Source organism: Cnephaeus nilssonii (assembly GCF_951640355.1).
Source record: "Cnephaeus nilssonii genome assembly, chromosome: 13".
Lineage (NCBI taxonomy): Eukaryota > Metazoa > Chordata > Mammalia > Chiroptera > Vespertilionidae > Cnephaeus > Cnephaeus nilssonii.
In genome coordinates, this window is record NC_137084.1 from 43,452,297 (window position 1) to 43,468,271 (window position 15,975).

The 15,975-nt window shown below is 49.3% G+C and overlaps 1 protein-coding gene across 3 annotated transcripts in view; it reads right to left on the reverse strand.

Moving 5' to 3' along the window:
• Nucleotides 1–644: 644 nt before the first annotated feature.
• Nucleotides 645–15,975, reverse strand: part of FAM168A (family with sequence similarity 168 member A) — a 167,446-nt gene continuing 152,115 nt past the window's right edge. Inside the window, exons 4-7 of one of the 3 annotated variants that reach the window (XM_079788906.1) lie at nucleotides 11,091–11,233; nucleotides 8,217–8,391; nucleotides 6,778–6,908; nucleotides 645–6,154 (exon numbers count right to left, since the gene is read on the reverse strand). In XM_079788906.1, the coding sequence (XP_079645032.1) occupies nucleotides 6,796–6,908; nucleotides 8,217–8,391; nucleotides 11,091–11,233 (431 nt within the window). In that variant the 3' untranslated portion in view covers nucleotides 645–6,154; nucleotides 6,778–6,795. The remainder of the gene's footprint in view (nucleotides 6,155–6,777; nucleotides 6,909–8,216; nucleotides 8,392–11,090; nucleotides 11,234–15,975) is intronic. The other 2 variants (XM_079788904.1, XM_079788905.1) reach the window with 2 other exon arrangements.

Sequence of the window (15,975 nt, forward strand, 5' to 3'; positions counted from 1 at the left end):
GGTACCCTCCCCTCGCACACCCGACTGAGCTGCTCGCCAGGTGAGCACAGGAGGGGAAGCCGGGGATGGTGCTGTGGCGGCACAGAGTGAGGGCTGGTGGAAAAGCTGAAGAGGAGTCTGGGTTGCAATTACAGCCCCAGTGTGAGCCAGGTCAGTGAGCCAAGCTGGGCCTGTTTTCTCTCCAGTGGAGGAGGTTGAGTACTTGGAGGCTAGGAGAGCACAGACTGTGGGGGGCCAGGCCCTGGAAGGAAATGGTGGTCACAATGACCAGGGAGAGAAGCCCTGACCTGGACGAGGGTAGTGGCTTTGTCCAGAGGGGAGACAAGAGCGAGATGTTTAGGATGCAAGACTGCCAACACTTGATGAACCACGTAACTTCCCAGTTTCCCACCTGACAGACGGACCCTTTAAGCAAGCTCAGGCATTGCCTCCTCTGGGGTGGTGCCTGGAGTTTGAAGCCGGCTAAGTGTGAGCTCCAACTCTGCCCCTCCCCGGCTCTGTCACCTTGATCAGGGTACTTACCCGCTTAGCCGTCCCTCCCGAGGGCAGGCCTAACAGGACTCACTGCCCATCATGTTGTGAGGATTCTGAGTTACCAGGCACCACATGCAGCAGCAGCCACGTTAAGTGAGCACGCAGATGCAGCCTTCATCATCCCTGGCTTCCCTGTGACACACCTTTGTCCAGGTGCTGATGGCCACTACCAGCCCCTCCACGGTGAGTCCCGGGGCAGCCCCCTATGCCTGCAGGGTAGGTGTGACCTGCCTGGTGAGAACAAGTTTAGAACCAACTTGGGAAGAAGCCCGGGGACTCACTGGCCAGGAGGTGGTCTGTGCCCCCTGCCCCAATAACCACCAGTCTGGTCACCCCAGACTTTTTTGGGAAACTTTTTTTTAATAGTTATTGAATGTTCTACAGCTTACAGTAAATATCATAGTTACAAATTCTTGGCTTCAATCTTTCAGAATGATCACTATCTGATCAAAACAAAACAAAATCCCAAAAGAATCCAAAACCAAACCAAACCAGACTTACACTTCATGTACACCAGCGAGGCCATGGGGCTTTCCAATCTTTGCGCTCCAGGCTGTGTTTTGAAAACACCTATAAGTTCTTTGATCAACTACTTGGAAGACACTGGTCAAAGGTTTATTATTATTATTTTAAATGTTTTTTCCTTTTAAAATGTGAATTCCAATAAAATTTAAAAATCAGATTCCAACCTGTAGATTAAAATGAATTAAAAAATACAAAATCATATACAACACTCTCACAGGGATGTTACATGCCATGAGAACAGGTGATATGAAACAGGAGATGGGGACAGGCCCTGGGCCTTTAAAGGTCATTACAGACAACTCCAGTAGAGGCCTGGTCTGGCCGCCCCTCGGTGAGGAGAAGCTCAAGTCCCACCCTAGATCCAGACCATCTGCTGACCCGGGAAGGTGCTCTCTGGGCAGTCAGTCCCACTCTTCCCGATGCTCAGGCTGCAGGAGGAAGGCTGGAGCCTGCAGATGCTGGTCTTGCTGGGGTCCGGCTCAAAGATGATTTCACCCACTTGACTCCCAGGGGCTGGTACTTATCTGCAAATCTGTTATGTCTGTTCTCTCCGGGAAGGAAAACACCCCTGTACCAGAAGCTGGAATGGGTACGGGGTCTCACCGCCACGCACGGAGCCTCGGGACTACGGATGCAGCCACAGGAAAGCGAGCGCTCTAGTTTCCCTCAGGCTTTGTCCGAACTCCCGTGTGTCTCACTTGGCCACTGGGCTGGATGCAATAGCATGCAGGACAGAAAATACCTACTGAAGAAACTGAGTGAGTGGGACCCAAGTCTGCTTCAGGCAAGGTTGGCTATGGAATGTTGAAGCTGGCCTGCCAGAAATTTTGACGGCTGGGCCCTGGAACTGCGTAATGCCTAATTTCAGAAATGAGTTCTCTAGGAGAGGGGAGCATGAACAGGTAAAGGACAGATGCTGCAGCTGGCCTGGCCTGCCCATAGGAGCCTGAGCTCTCAGAGGCTCAGGTATGGAATCTGATGTTAGCCTGGCTGAGTCTCTACTGTGATCCTGCTTTCCGCGGTGGGTCGGGCCTGGATTCCTCCTGGAGCCTGCTTCCCGCCTGCCCACTCCATTGTCTGACCTAACCCCTCTGGATTTCTGAGCTTGGCTTAGAAATACCCTGTAGTGATGTAGAATGCAGGACGGAAAAGCAGAGCTGCCACACACTTTCAACTGCAACGAGGAGAAATGCCACAGTGAGATCTAAATTACTCTAGTCAGAGTTCTGTGCCCAAGACCCATGCCTTCTCGGCCCTCCCTCTCAGGCCATGCAGCAGAGCTGAGGAACCTGACATGCAGGGCTCCAGGCCTGGCTAAGCCAGGGCCTTGCTAAGACTGGCCTAGTCCTGTCTGCACAACAACACCAGAACTTGGTGACCAAGAGGCCTGCCCTACATTATGTCCCACGACTCACTCCGGAGGCCACGCAGAACAAAGCAAGCTCCTCGAAAGAAGCACCCCAGACCCCTACACGTAGATCCCTCAGACCTGGAACAAGCAGCCAGAGGTAGGAGTTGGGATACGGAGTCAGGACTATGCACTGTCTCAGGTCCTGGTCCTCACCCGTGGGATACGACAGGAAGCCATCCCTTCCTCACCCCTGCCACTCAGACCCAGCAGGTGCCAGCAGGAAGAGCAGAGCATCTGAAAGTTCAAGTGTTGGCTCTTTCTCTTGAGCTCTGTGACCTTTGGCAAGTCTTAAGACTTCTGAGACTTAGTTGTAAGATGGGTATTTTGGCAATCAATGTCAAAGTACTTTGTACATGAAAACACTCTGGACAGGTGTATGTCCTTGTTCAATATTTAGGGAAGGGGTATCACTTTAGGATCATTACCAGGAGAGAGAGAGGAGCAGCAATTGTCCTGTCTCACGGGGAAGACATTTTTAAACATTTTCAAAATGTGGCCGATTGGGGCACTCCAGCTTCCTCGGCGCCAGGCTACTGAGAGGGAGTCAAATAGAAGGGAGCGGGAGTGAAAGGGTTGGCTGGTGACTAGAACCACCTATATACCCCTAATGCTGGCCACCAAGCTGTGGTACTGGGAGAGGCAGTGGAGGGGGTGGAGAGGGATTTGCACGCGGGGCCAGCACTGCAGCTCATTGCCATGTTGGCACACCCTGTCCTCTCTGGCTTGCTGGCCTTTCTACAGTGACAGGGCCCTCCTGGCTCTGACCTACTGGCCACCAGTACCTTTGGATGATGCCCATGGTACCTCCTGACAGACACCTGTGAGCCTACCAGGTGTGCTGCTCCTACCAAAGCACTGCTGCCCCTGCCCTCCCGGCTCAGCCTCTTTGCAATGACTCTCCAAGCCTGGCCAGGCTGTGGATCTCCATCAGAGCAAGAGAACGAGACTCCAACACTCATACTACAAAAGGGGTGCTGGGCCTGGGCTCCTCAGACTACAGCCATTCTGCCTTGGCTATGCCTCAGGGCCTGTCTTTGATACTGAGTTACATACTAGGGCTAAGAGGGTGCAGAGCATAGATGCATCAGTCTGCAAGCCTGTGTATAAGTCAGCTTGGAGGGAGAGAGAAAGCAGATAGACAAGTCACTTTGCTTTTCTGAGTTTGTTTCCTAAGTCAAATGGGAGGAATAATCTATTTCACAGGATTAAATCAGAGGATAGATGTGAAATTGTTCTGTGAACTGCAAGGTACCAGACATTTTTTACTTACTGGTGGAGAAAGAACAAAAGTAACAAGGTCCTTCCTAAGTCTCCTCTTTCCCTTCCCCTCTGGTTCTCCTGCAGCCCATCTGGATGCAGCAGGTTCAGGAAGCCTGTCAGGAGCCAGTGTTCTGCTCACTCTGGGCAAGTTCCCTTTCCTCCTAGAACCAGCTCCTCATTTGTCCAGTGGGCATAACAACTCTGACCATGTCGCTGTGTCTCAGGGCCAGTAAATTAAAGGCTGTGAAGTGCTCTGAAATCTATGAAGCACCTGATAAATGTAAAGGTTTCCTGTTATTATTTTGGCATTTTCCAAATATGTATGACATAATCTAAACCAGAGAGGAGGAGGTATTTGCAAAAAATGGATTAACACTGGGAAACTCTGTGGTTTTAAAATGAAACTTCAGCACCCGGAACAGACGGGTTTCTCCTTACTGGTCCTCCAGGTCCCTGCAGGCCAAGAAGGTTGGCCCCAACTTCTGACTCTGGGCTGAGGATGCTGATGAGCTTTGCCCTCCTGGCCCAAGGGTTTCTGATTTTTTTCCTCCTTTAGGGAGTGATGGGTGGTAGAGATAGGGATATGTCCACGTTTGAATGAATTTAAAAAGTTATTTAAAAGTCCCAAATATTATCAATGATCCCACTCTGTACAGTAAAATATCCTTGCCCCCACTAGGGGGTGCTGCTGGCCCAGCCATGTGCTAGGTGCAGGGGGGCAAACCAGGCTCCTAGCTGAGACTAGCAGGGCCTCCTGACCCAGGGACCCCTCTTCTCTCAGGCCTCATCCTGGTCCTCCTCTCCTCTCAGGATGAGGCGCTACTGTCCTAAATGCATGGACCCTCCTTTTCAGACAGCCCACCTGCTCATTCTCCTAGGGCTGGAGTCAGGTATAGGACATAAGTTCCAGATGTCTTCACAGAATTCCCAAATGCTATTTCTTCATTTGCAATTTCTGTTCCTGCCATCTGCTCCCATGTAACCTCTGCCCAGTCTTCCCCCTGCCTTTGGAGTCTAGGGAGGAAAAGAACAGAAACAAAAACCCAGACAGATACTGTTCCAGAGCTCACCAGATGTGGGCTCTGCTGACTTAATCTTTACAAAACCAAGGCAATCCATCCCTAGGTCACTTTTTGTGGGCAACATGCCCCTAGGTAGAAAGGCTGCATTTAATGCTAATTTACTGCAAGATCTAGGGAAGTCCTTTCCTCTTCTCCAGGCCTCAGCTTCCTCATCTGTCAAATAGGGGAATGGATGAGATGATCGCTAAGGTCCCTTCAGGTCCATGAGTCTATGAAATGTTTATTGCTATTGCTTTTCCTTCACTGTTCTGACCTTCAGAGCTGCCAGCACCCATCTGGAATGTGGTTCCTTCACTTTGGCCATGAGTGGCTAAAGGTAACCAAGAGCCTGGCCGGCCTGCCAGCCCCAAGGACAGATGGGTGAGCTCTGGCACTGGGAAGGGCAGAAGGAAGGGAGAGAAACGCCATAGGTCCCCACGCTAATCAGGAGCTGGCTCCTCATCAGAGTGGGTCCATGGGGGCTCAGGGGCCAAGGTCTGGGTTACACAGGGCACCTGGCCTTCCACCCTGGGAGCCCACCACCCTGCAGCTGCTTGGCAGGTCTGAGGTCAAAATCACCTTCTGAGGAAGTGCCAGGTCAGTTTACATTACTGTGCAAATCAGAGGGTCTAGGCCCAGGCAATCTAGCCAGAGGCCTTACAAACCAAAGCCAGCAGGCAGGTACCTCTCTCCCTCTTCCCTCACACAGTGCTCCCCCCACCCCCAAGTTCTCCCCAAAAAATCTGTTTTTCCCAGGTTCTCACCTGGGGTATTAAGCTCCTATGAACACTCCTACCTAATCAGGTGTTTTGTTCTTGGTCTGTGGTGATGGTTCTCAGAAGACATTTCATTTGTGTCAGGACATGGTAATGTCCTAAACTAATCTTGAGAAAAATTAAAAAAAGGAAACAATCCCCCAAAGATGGAGCCTGCTCAACAGCTCTGAGTTCCCACCCTGGACCCAAGGGCTACATCTGTTAGGCTTCTCAAAGGAAATCGGAAATCGTGCCTTCAGCTGAACCACTGCAATATCCCCCACTCTCTACCTGCCGCTAGACCGGGATCCCCGGGGAATGGACGCTTGGGGAAGGGAAGAAGAAGAGCAGAGAGGAAGTGCCTGGTCAGGTAGGAGGAGGGGTGAAGCTGGAAGGGCAGTGGCTAAGAGGAGGGTAGTGGGGAGAGGCAGGAGATTAGAAAAAGCAGCTTTTACATAAACCAAAAATAAAAATCAAAACCGCTAAAGATGCATAAAGTGACCCTTGCACTTCCGTTGTCTCTTCTTGCAAATAGAGGTGGTGCTGCTAGGGAACTGCTCCAGCACCTGTAAGACTTGAGTAGTTGCATACAATGTGTGACTCCAGATCTGGGGAGGAAGGGGAGAGCTGTTAGTGACAGTGGTGTTCCCAAGGCCACTCAGGAAGCCAGGGGACCCCCTCCCCCCGCTTGGGAGCCCTCTGTGCTTTCCCAGCGGAGCTGCCTGCTTCCCGTCCAGTGCAAGAGCCCCTGGAGGATGTGGGGGGCAGGGCTGCTGACACCCCTGGCCCCTTGTGATTCACTAGCATTGCCTCAGAAGCTGCCGAGGGCAAGAGGAACTGGGTGGCAGCGGTTGGCACCAGTCCGAGCCAACATCTGATTGAAGTAAGATTTCCGTTGAAAAATGGTGCCCACAGTTAAAAGAAGTGTGAAGACCGTATGGTAAAGAGTCTAGAATTTAGTACTAGAGGACTGGAGTTCAAGTCCCTGCTTCATTTTTACTGGTTAGGGATGCTGAACTAAGTAGTTATCTGTACACCACAGCTGATGGGATATGAGATAACATGTTAAGTACCTAGAATATATGTAAAGTGACACTATTATGAAGAGTGATATTACGGAACTGAAGCATGAAAGCAACTGGTAACTGTCCCTGCCCCATGACACCTGGGATTCTGAAGCAGTCCTAGTGTTCATCACCCTCCCACCTCTCCCACCCCGTACCCCACTCACTTGGATGGGCTGCAGGCTTTACCAGTGTGGTGGCACATAGCTGTACGCAGGGGTCCCTTGGGCCCTGTATGTTGGCATGGAGACAGGGTGTGCCCCAATCGCGGTGTGCTGGGGTGCAGTCAGCAGGGTACCTGAGCATCCAGAGAGAGAAGAGCAAAGCTGATGAGGCCATCCCGGGCCCTGGGATGGAGAGGAGGCGGCCATGTTCTTCCACACAGCTGCTCCCACCTGGGCCCCCACCTTCCCGCCAGCTCATGAACGGACCCGCCCCTCCCCACCTTGCCAGGTTTCACCTCCTTAGGAAAAGCTTTTCTGATGCTCAGGGCAGAGCCCATCCCTTCTCCAGGGGCCTCTTCTCTGGATGCTCCTGTCACTGCAGAAATATCTGACTGAGGGGTATCTTGCTTATGTGGTTGTGCTTCCCACTAACCTAGTTGTTCCTAAGACCAGGGCTCTGGTCTGAGCTATTGGTACCTGGTACCCAGGACCTGAACAAGGCTGGCACCGAGCAGCATTCAAAAGCTCCCTGATGTGATCTGGGGAATGAGAGACTTCAACAACCGTTTCCCCTAGGGGCAGAATAAAGTCCCAAACGCCTACCTCCCACCCACTCGACGCCTTGTACTCTCTTCCCTCAGAAGGTGACAGCTGATTCTTTAGAAGCTGGGACTCTAAAATCACTCATAGCCCTCTTGTCTTCTCATCTCTTTTCTGGAATACCAACTCCTCCAGACTTCCCTAAACCTGCTCTTCCTCTGGCTTCTCTCCCGCCCCATCCTCCAGGTCCCTGGGGGGGGGTCTACGTTCTGGAGTAAGCTAGAAGTGGAGAACAGTCCTGAACGCCTGCTTCTCCCATGCATTTCAACTAATTATGAGACAGGTCCTTATGCTCCTGCCTGCTAAGTAACATTCCCCATGCTCTCCTTCCTGGAGCCACTGCTGCCATCAGAGTCCTCATGTCATCATCTCTCCTCTGAACTACGTGCTTCCAGCCCCCACATCTAATCCTGCCCCCACCTTGCAGCCAGAGGGGATGTTTCAAGCCCATCTCTCCTCCGCCTAAACCCCCTTCTCCAACCTACTCTCTTCCCCACTTTCCAGCCACCCCTCCAACTTCACACAACTTCACACACTATTTTCTAAGTGCCTTAGGCCATTTCTCATTCGCCATACTCATGGTCTTTCTGCTTGGACTGCCCTTTCCCCTTTCATTTCTCTGGCTAGCATCTGTTCATCCTTAAAGGCCTAGCTCAATATGCTCTCCTGGTGAGATCTTCCTGGTCCCTGCAGACAGATTTAGAGGGCCCCCGCCTCTATTTCCCAGAAGCCCCAGCACAGGATTTCTCCTATGATGCTACAATTCCATGACTGTGTTCCACTCTGTCACGAGTTCCTGGAGGAGGGGGATGAATGGACGCTGACACAAAGATGGCCCTCACCTGCTGACATCGCCATGGTAGTGCCAGCCACCATGCCCATGGCCACGCCGTTGGTCCTGGGGGCAGCTACAGGTGCCGGGTAGATGGCAGAGGGAATGCTGTTGGGCTGGACGACCGTGGTGTGGTGGATGACGTGGGGCTGGGCGGCGTACACCGGCTGTGTGTAGTAGGCTCCCTGGGGGAGAAGAGGCTGAGGTCACATAGGCTTTTAAAGGTGGGGGGGGGGGGTGAGTGTGGAGAGAAGCGGGGGTGGGGAGCCTATTCTTCCCAGGCCCTAAGGGAAGCATGGACCAGGGACACAGGGTATGGGCCCAGCTGGGGCTCCGCTTCTGCCTTACTATGTGACTAAAGACAATTCAGTGCTGGGCTCAGCTTCTGGTCTGAAAAGGCTCCAACCCTAGGGCTGCGGGGATGATCTAGTGGGGTAATAGCTCTACTCCTGTAACACTGATTTGGCATTTTAAAATGTTTGTATTTTATTGCAATGTGCTCTATACGCTGCCTAAAATGTAAAGGCAGGGGCCGCAGTCAATGAGTGAAGAAGACATGGGCATGCTGGTGAACGCCAGGGCCCTGTGCGCACACGTGAAGGACTAGTGCAGTGGTTCCCAACGTGGAGCAGGCGCCCCACAGGGGGGCAATTTGATTTTTAAAGGGGGCAATTTGAGAATGAGTTATTAACAGTAAATTTTTGGCATTTCTTAAGGTTCTAGAGGCCTCATATACAATATATAAATATATATTGTGACCTATTTATGCAGTTCAATTCTCTATTATGTTTTGAAACTTTATTTGCTATTTTTTATATCACTTCATATTATTTTTTATTTTATTTTAAGTATTTTTTTACTGATTTCAGAGAGGAAGGGAGAGAGAGAGAGAAACATCAATGATGAGAGAGAATCATTGATCGGCTGCCTCCTGCACGCCCCACACTGGGGATTGAGCCCACAACCCGGGCATGTGCCCTTGACTGGAATTGAACCTGGGACCCTTCAGTCCACAGGCCGTCGCTCTATCCATTGAGCCAAACCAGCCAGGGCCATATTATTATTTTTTAAACAATTTCTCAGTGATTTCTTCCTCAGTATTTAACTGTCCTTTTGTTCTTACCGGTGCGAGTGCCGTCACTTTACTGGAAGAATGTCACCGGTGCAGAGCATTTCCCTAGATGTCTCTTACCACCTCTTCCCTTTAGGAAAAAGGTTGAGGACCGAGACCGTGGTCTGAGGTGACTTTCAAATGCCTGGACCACATGGCTGCTTCCTACTGTCACAGCCCACAGGCCTGCTGACCCTTGTGGGGAGTAGGCAGGGCCCCTGGATCATCTTAATCCAGAGCTTCTCAAACCTTTCTACTAAATAATGACAAGAGCTTCAGAATGTGGTCTGCAACCCCAGAGGTCAGAGCAGAGTGCAAAGCAGCCTACCATAAACAAGAAACACGTATCTCAAGCCTATTGTTTTCTTTTTAAAGTTTTGCTCTTTACAATATAGCTGTTTTTTATATTTAAAAAGCATTCTCTATATTACTTAAACCTCCTGTAACCCCATCCAGGTGGCTCAGTGGTTGAGCATCAACCCATAAACCAAGAAGTCACCAGTTCACTTCCCAGTCAGGGCACATGCCTGGGTTGTGGGCTTGATTCCCACTAGGAAGCATGCAGGAGGCAGCCAATAAATAGATGTTTCTCTCTCGTCGATGTTTCCATCTCTCCATCCCTCTCCCTTCCCCTCTAAAATCAATAAAAACTTTTTTTTTTTTTAAAGAGCTTCGCCCTAGCTGGTTTGGCTCAATGGGTAGAGCGTCGTCCTGCGGACTGAAGGGTCCTGGGTTCGATTCCGGTCAAGGGCACATGCCTGGGTTGCAGGCTCAATCCCCAGTAGGGGGAGTGCAGGAGGCAGCCGATCGATGATTATCTCTCATCATTGATGTTTCTATCTCTCTCTTCCTTTCCCTTCCTCTCTGAAAGCAATAAAAAATATATTTATAAATAAATAAATAAATAAATAAATTTTAAAAAAAGAGCCTCATGTAAAATTGTCACTCCAGAAAAATGTGCCCTGAGTGTGTTAAAGCCTCATAGTCACTGTAGCATTGCCATCCCCTCAGAATACAACATTCTCTCGCTGAAGGAGCCCAGATGGGGCACTGAGGAACACAGAGTGATTTGTCCAAGGTCATACAGCGAACTGGTGGCAGAGCCTGGGCATTAATATGTCCTCCCCACTCAAGCTCACAGACTTTATCAAGGAAGAGTGGATGTGAGGGGTAGGGAGAGATGCCCAAGACATAAGGGTTCTCATCCTGACTCACCCAATAGGTGACCTCTCTGGGTCTCGGATTCCCCATCTAACCGACCAAACGACGGAACGACCAGAAGGACTGGTCGACCAGTCACTATGACGTGCACTGACCACCAGGGGGCAGATGCTCGATGCAGGAGCTGCCCCTGGTGGTCAGTGCGCTCCCACAGTGGGAGCAGCCACTCAGAGGGCAGATCCACAGCTGCTGGGCTGACCAGCACTCCCAGTGTACCGATCCCGCAGGCCACACCCCCACCAGTGCACGAATCCGTGCACCGGGCCTCTAGTTTGTATATAAAAAAGCAGTTGAGCTAGATGATCTCCAAGAGCCCTTGCCCATCTTGCATTCTGGGCTCCGTTAACCTAAGTGACTTTGAGTGTCACTCCCAGGGGCTGAGGTGGAGTGAGGGAATGTACAGACCGCAGGGATATTGTTTCCATGACAGCTGGCCAGAACCAGGAGCTCGCCTTCCTTTTCCTTCTTACCTGCACCCGCCCACCCACCCACTCAGGCTGGTGGCTCCTTTACCTGAAGAAGAGGTGGGCCCAGGCTTCCACATGCACCTACCTGGGCATACAGATTCTGCTGAGGATAGGCACTTCTGATGGGATACATGGCCGTCTGATAGGGGTTGGGTGATGGGGAGTAGGGGGGTGGAGCAGTATTGCTCTGGGTCGGTGGGACCTTGTATGGTGTCCCCGCAGTATATCCTGTACCAAAGCAATAAGAAAGACTTCCAATTAGTTGGCAGAACAGCATCGCTGGAAGGTAGCAGGTTCCAGTCACGACCCCCTGGACAAGAATGGGCTGAATCCAGGCTGGAAACACAGATGAGAACAGACAGAGAGCAGGGCTCCCCTCAGAGAGCCCTGTTCCCAGAGGCAGCTCCCTCAGTCCTGGTGCACAGGGATGCATGTGAATTCTGGCATCTTGTACTTCTCTGGATCTTAGGGCTCTCATCTATAAAATAACAGATGGAAGCAGATGATCTCTTAAGGGACCCTGGTAGCTCAGATGGTCTGGGATTCTGAGCTACATGCCATGAGAGGCAGGTGCACACAGATGGGGGACCCTCAACCTGCTCACTTTATTTTTTATACATAAATGCATAATAGTATAACTTTTTGTTGTTGTTAATTTACATTCTTGATTGCTTAATGTATTATATAATTTGCCCACTCTTTATTGTATTCTCTGTCTTGCTGCTTTTCTGTCTCCTCACTAAGCACTCAGGGTATCTTCTGCTATTTCTGTCTTTCTTGATTTCCCCCTTTCTCATTTCTTTTTCCCATTGTATCTCTCCTTCCACCATATTCCCCTTCCTCCGTGCCAAGTTTTAAGATGAAAACTCCATACAGCCCAGCTGGCATGGCTCAGTGGTTGATTCCCGGTTAGGGCACATGCCTAGTGTGAGGCATGCAGGAGGCAGCCGATCAATGATTCTCATCATTGATGTCTGTCTGTCTGTCTCTCTCTCTCTCTCTCTCTCTCTCTCTCTCTCTCTCTCTCTCTCTCTCCCCCTCTTCCCTTCCTCCCTGAAATCAACTAAAAAAACAAACAAAAAACTCCATACAAAACACCATTCAAAGATCCTCACCTTCAGAGATGCTGAAAAACTTTGCTCTCTAGAGCTGGTATTTCCTCTCCCCCTGGGGCATGGGGCAGGGCCACCTCTGCCTGAAGGCCTGAAGTCAGGGGTCACAAAGGTTCATAGTAATTTGGAACCCAGGACATGTGGGTAACTCAGCAGAGTAGACAAAATCTGGGGGGAGGCTGAGAAGTCAGACCCTAAGAAACTCACCATTGGCCAACCAACCAGACTGCTGCCCCTGACTCTTCAGAGAAAAAACTCAGATTCTATGTTCACAGGAAACACTTGAAACACGCATCACTCAGGAACGAGAATCACAAATGAATGACTGGACAGAACTCAAAGATCTACAGGAGGAGATCCTGGGGCTGAGAAGGCAGGTCTTATGGGACGCTCTCTTGCTTTCTGAGCTGAAGGGACAGTGCCACATCGTCACAAATCTCTCTCAGGCCACATCAGAGCTCTGGCTTGGTGCTCCAGTCCCAGATGAGTTGGTAGGATCTGGGAGGTGCTGTTTAGTTGCCACAAAGGCACCATAAAATATGTCCTGTCCTCTCCCCGGAGTCATGTCATTTATCTTTCCTCCTGGAGATCCACAGTTTGTTCCATGAGAAACCAATTTTGTGGTCAAACACACTTGGGAAATAAGTAGCAAAGAAGATGGAGGGGAAATAATACATGAAAGAGAAGGGAGCACTGATAAGAACTGGAAACTAACTAGAAGGGGTGGTGTGAGCCAGCTGAGGGAGAAGTCTACAGCAGATTCCTCCAAGTTTCTAGATTGTGGAGCTAATCATGAGAAGTGTTCAGAGGAGAAGCAGATACATGGGGAAAACAGGGAGTTTAGCTCTGCAGACTTCTAGAAGCCATCTGAGGGGTACTTCGGCTTGGAGACATAGATGACCTTCTGCAAAACAAGGTGGCTGGGCACATCCAATAGTACACAAGGGACTGTGATTCTGAGGGATCTTAATCATTATTTTGCAAGAAAAAAAAAGAAAGAAAGCAGCAATATAAAATAGAGATAAATAGATTGGGGGTTTTTATTCCATGGCCCTAAGAAGTTTTAAAATGACAAGATGAACTGTGAATCTTTAAAATAGGGATATGCAGGAGATTATTCCCAAATTTATTTTACCACAGAATATTTTATTCATTCTATTTACATTTAAACCAGGCAAACTGCAATTTTTGGTAATCAGAGCCTGTTTTGGTAAAGTTTATAATAACACAGCCATGCCATTCAATTACATGGACTTTGGCTGCTTTCCTGCTACAGTACTAGTTATAAAAGAGACCATATAGCCTGAAAAGTCTAAAATATTTATTATCTTGCTGACTCATGATTTAAAAGGGTAAAACAAGGTATGGGGAGTCCTGCCAGAGTGGAGAGCATCTCTCTTCCACAGGAGGGCAAGACACCCCCAAACCCTAAGATGCCTGTCTCTGAAAGCTATCCAGCAGAGTAGTGGTTGTTAGTCTAGAGCCAGACAGACTGCCTGGGTCCAAATCCCAGCCCTACTACTTAACAATTGTAGAATATATCAGTCTCCTCATCTGTAAAATTGGGGGGGGGGGGAGGTGTAATAATAGAACCTACTCGTAGGGTTACTGTGATAAGTACATTAATAAGTGCAAAGCCCTTAGAATAGTGTCCAATAGCACTTCATAAAGGTTAGCTATTCTTTTTCTCTCACTGTTTAGAGAGATAGTGAGCTTCCTGTCCTGGAGGTATACAAGCAGAGACTGGTCTGAAAGACTACAGTAGATAGAAGGTTAAACTATGGCTTCCTTGGCATGATCCAACTTGAAAAAGACTCCAGGATTCTAAGATTCTAAAATTTTACAGTCTAAAATGCCATCATTTTATGAGTCTTTAAAGTTAACAAGCCAACACTAGTGACTCTCCTTTATGCTCCCGGAGACTCAGCTCTGGGATTTTGATCCCTGGGAAAGCCTGCACTTCCCCCTCCTCACCACAAGGACAACTACCTTACATAGTGTTGAGATCATCCCTCTGAGGAAAATCAAATGGCTCTGAGAGATTGCAGTAGAATTTGGTTTCCACATCTAAGAATAACCTTGTCTGAGAATGTTTCTCTTGTCCATGTTATGAAATGAAGACACACACATACTCAGAAGACAAATCAGTAGCCAAAACACCCTTGGCAGCCAAAATGCTGCTGCTGCAGAAGGCCTGGCCTGTTTGTCCAGACAGTCCGAGCGGGAGAAGCAGCAGTGCGGAGCTGGAGGAGGCCTCAGAGATCATCGGACCAACTCAAACGTCTCAGATGAGAGACTGAACATATGCTGAGCGAGCTTGACTGCTCGCAAGGATTCAGGACTCAGGGCTCCTCCCTCTGACCACAGTGGCTCTCAAGGGTGCTGTCTTTGTCAGAAGGCTGCAGAAACTGCCCTGGGCCCTGCCAGGGAGTCAGGCTAATTCTTTTCTCAAGACATAGCCTCATTCAGATAATATTAGAGGGGCCTTCCCAGTGCAGACATTCTAAGTCTCTGAGTATTTCAGTGAAACTTTCATGAGGAAATGATTGCAGAGGACTTTCCACAACCGACTGGTGGTCCTGTTCATGCCTTGAGGATCACTGGAAAATCCCCTGGGCTGTGGCCTTGGCTACCTTGAGCACCACCAAATTCAGGGTCATTGCTTTGTGCATCTAAGTAAAAGCTGCTGCTGGGCTTGATGAAAACAAACAAACAAACAAAAACACACAAAAACTAATGCATTTTGCTAAAATGAATGTAGACTCAACTCACTCAAGGGTGACCTGACACTCCTTAAAGGAGCTCTACCTAAATCTGAAGGTCAGAGAGTTAGGTCTTGGGACTGTAATGCCTTAAGGACATTATAGACTTGAATTCAATACTCTCTGTTTCAGATGAAGAACCTGGAGCCCAGAGGGGCAGAGACATCCCAAAAACTGCACAGCAAATCAGTGCAGAGCTGGGCCCAGAGTTGAGGGTTTGCCATGCTCTGGGCAGAACTCCTTTCTGAGTTATAGGTCTCTGGAAGCCAATCTTGGGCATTTGGTATATTAACATTTGTGTCATCATTCCACTAAAGGCAATATCGTGAGAGTAAAAAGGAATCTGACACTAGAAGTCCCAGCTTTGCCTTAAAAGAGGCTCATGACACCCTGTTCTTTCTCTCAGGTTCCTATCCACAATTTTAGGCTCCATCAAACAGGATAATAAAGAGAGTGAGTACACTAGCAAGTCCTCTTGTCAATCCTTTTGCACTGTCATAAATCATTTTCAGCTGTAGAGCCCCTACACCTTCAAAGGCATTGATCCTCACATCAAGGATGCCTCTTAGACTAATCGGTTTATTGACCATTAGATTTATATGTCTGGACAAAGCTCTATATCTGATTCTTGCCTTGACCCTCAAGTCTCCTTGGTAGATGAACAAGAGAGTGCTGAATAAGTAGGAGGGAGACCTAGTTACAAACAGGCTTAGCAAGTAACTAAATTTGCCCAAGTGCCCTGAATTTTCTGTGGCCTTAGAAGCCACAAAATCTGTGTGCTGGGAGGAACCCTGATGGGTGTGGGTAAGGGCCAGTTAATCCCACCTCTACTTAAAAATTACACAGGTTCATACATTACTTGCTTAAAAGAGCGGGGTCTATGATAAACTGTGAGAGGGTAGTAGGATATAGCTACTGGACATTTTAATGGGACTGCAGGAAGATTTCAACATAGAAGGCAAGGCCTTCTAATATTCAGACTTTCTCATTGTGGAAAGGGCTGTCTCTGAAGGGAATGTGTACCCCATACCTGGAGATGTGTGAGCAATGGCTAGTGGGCCAACTATTGGTCAGGGCAACTAGGAAGGAGGTCCCT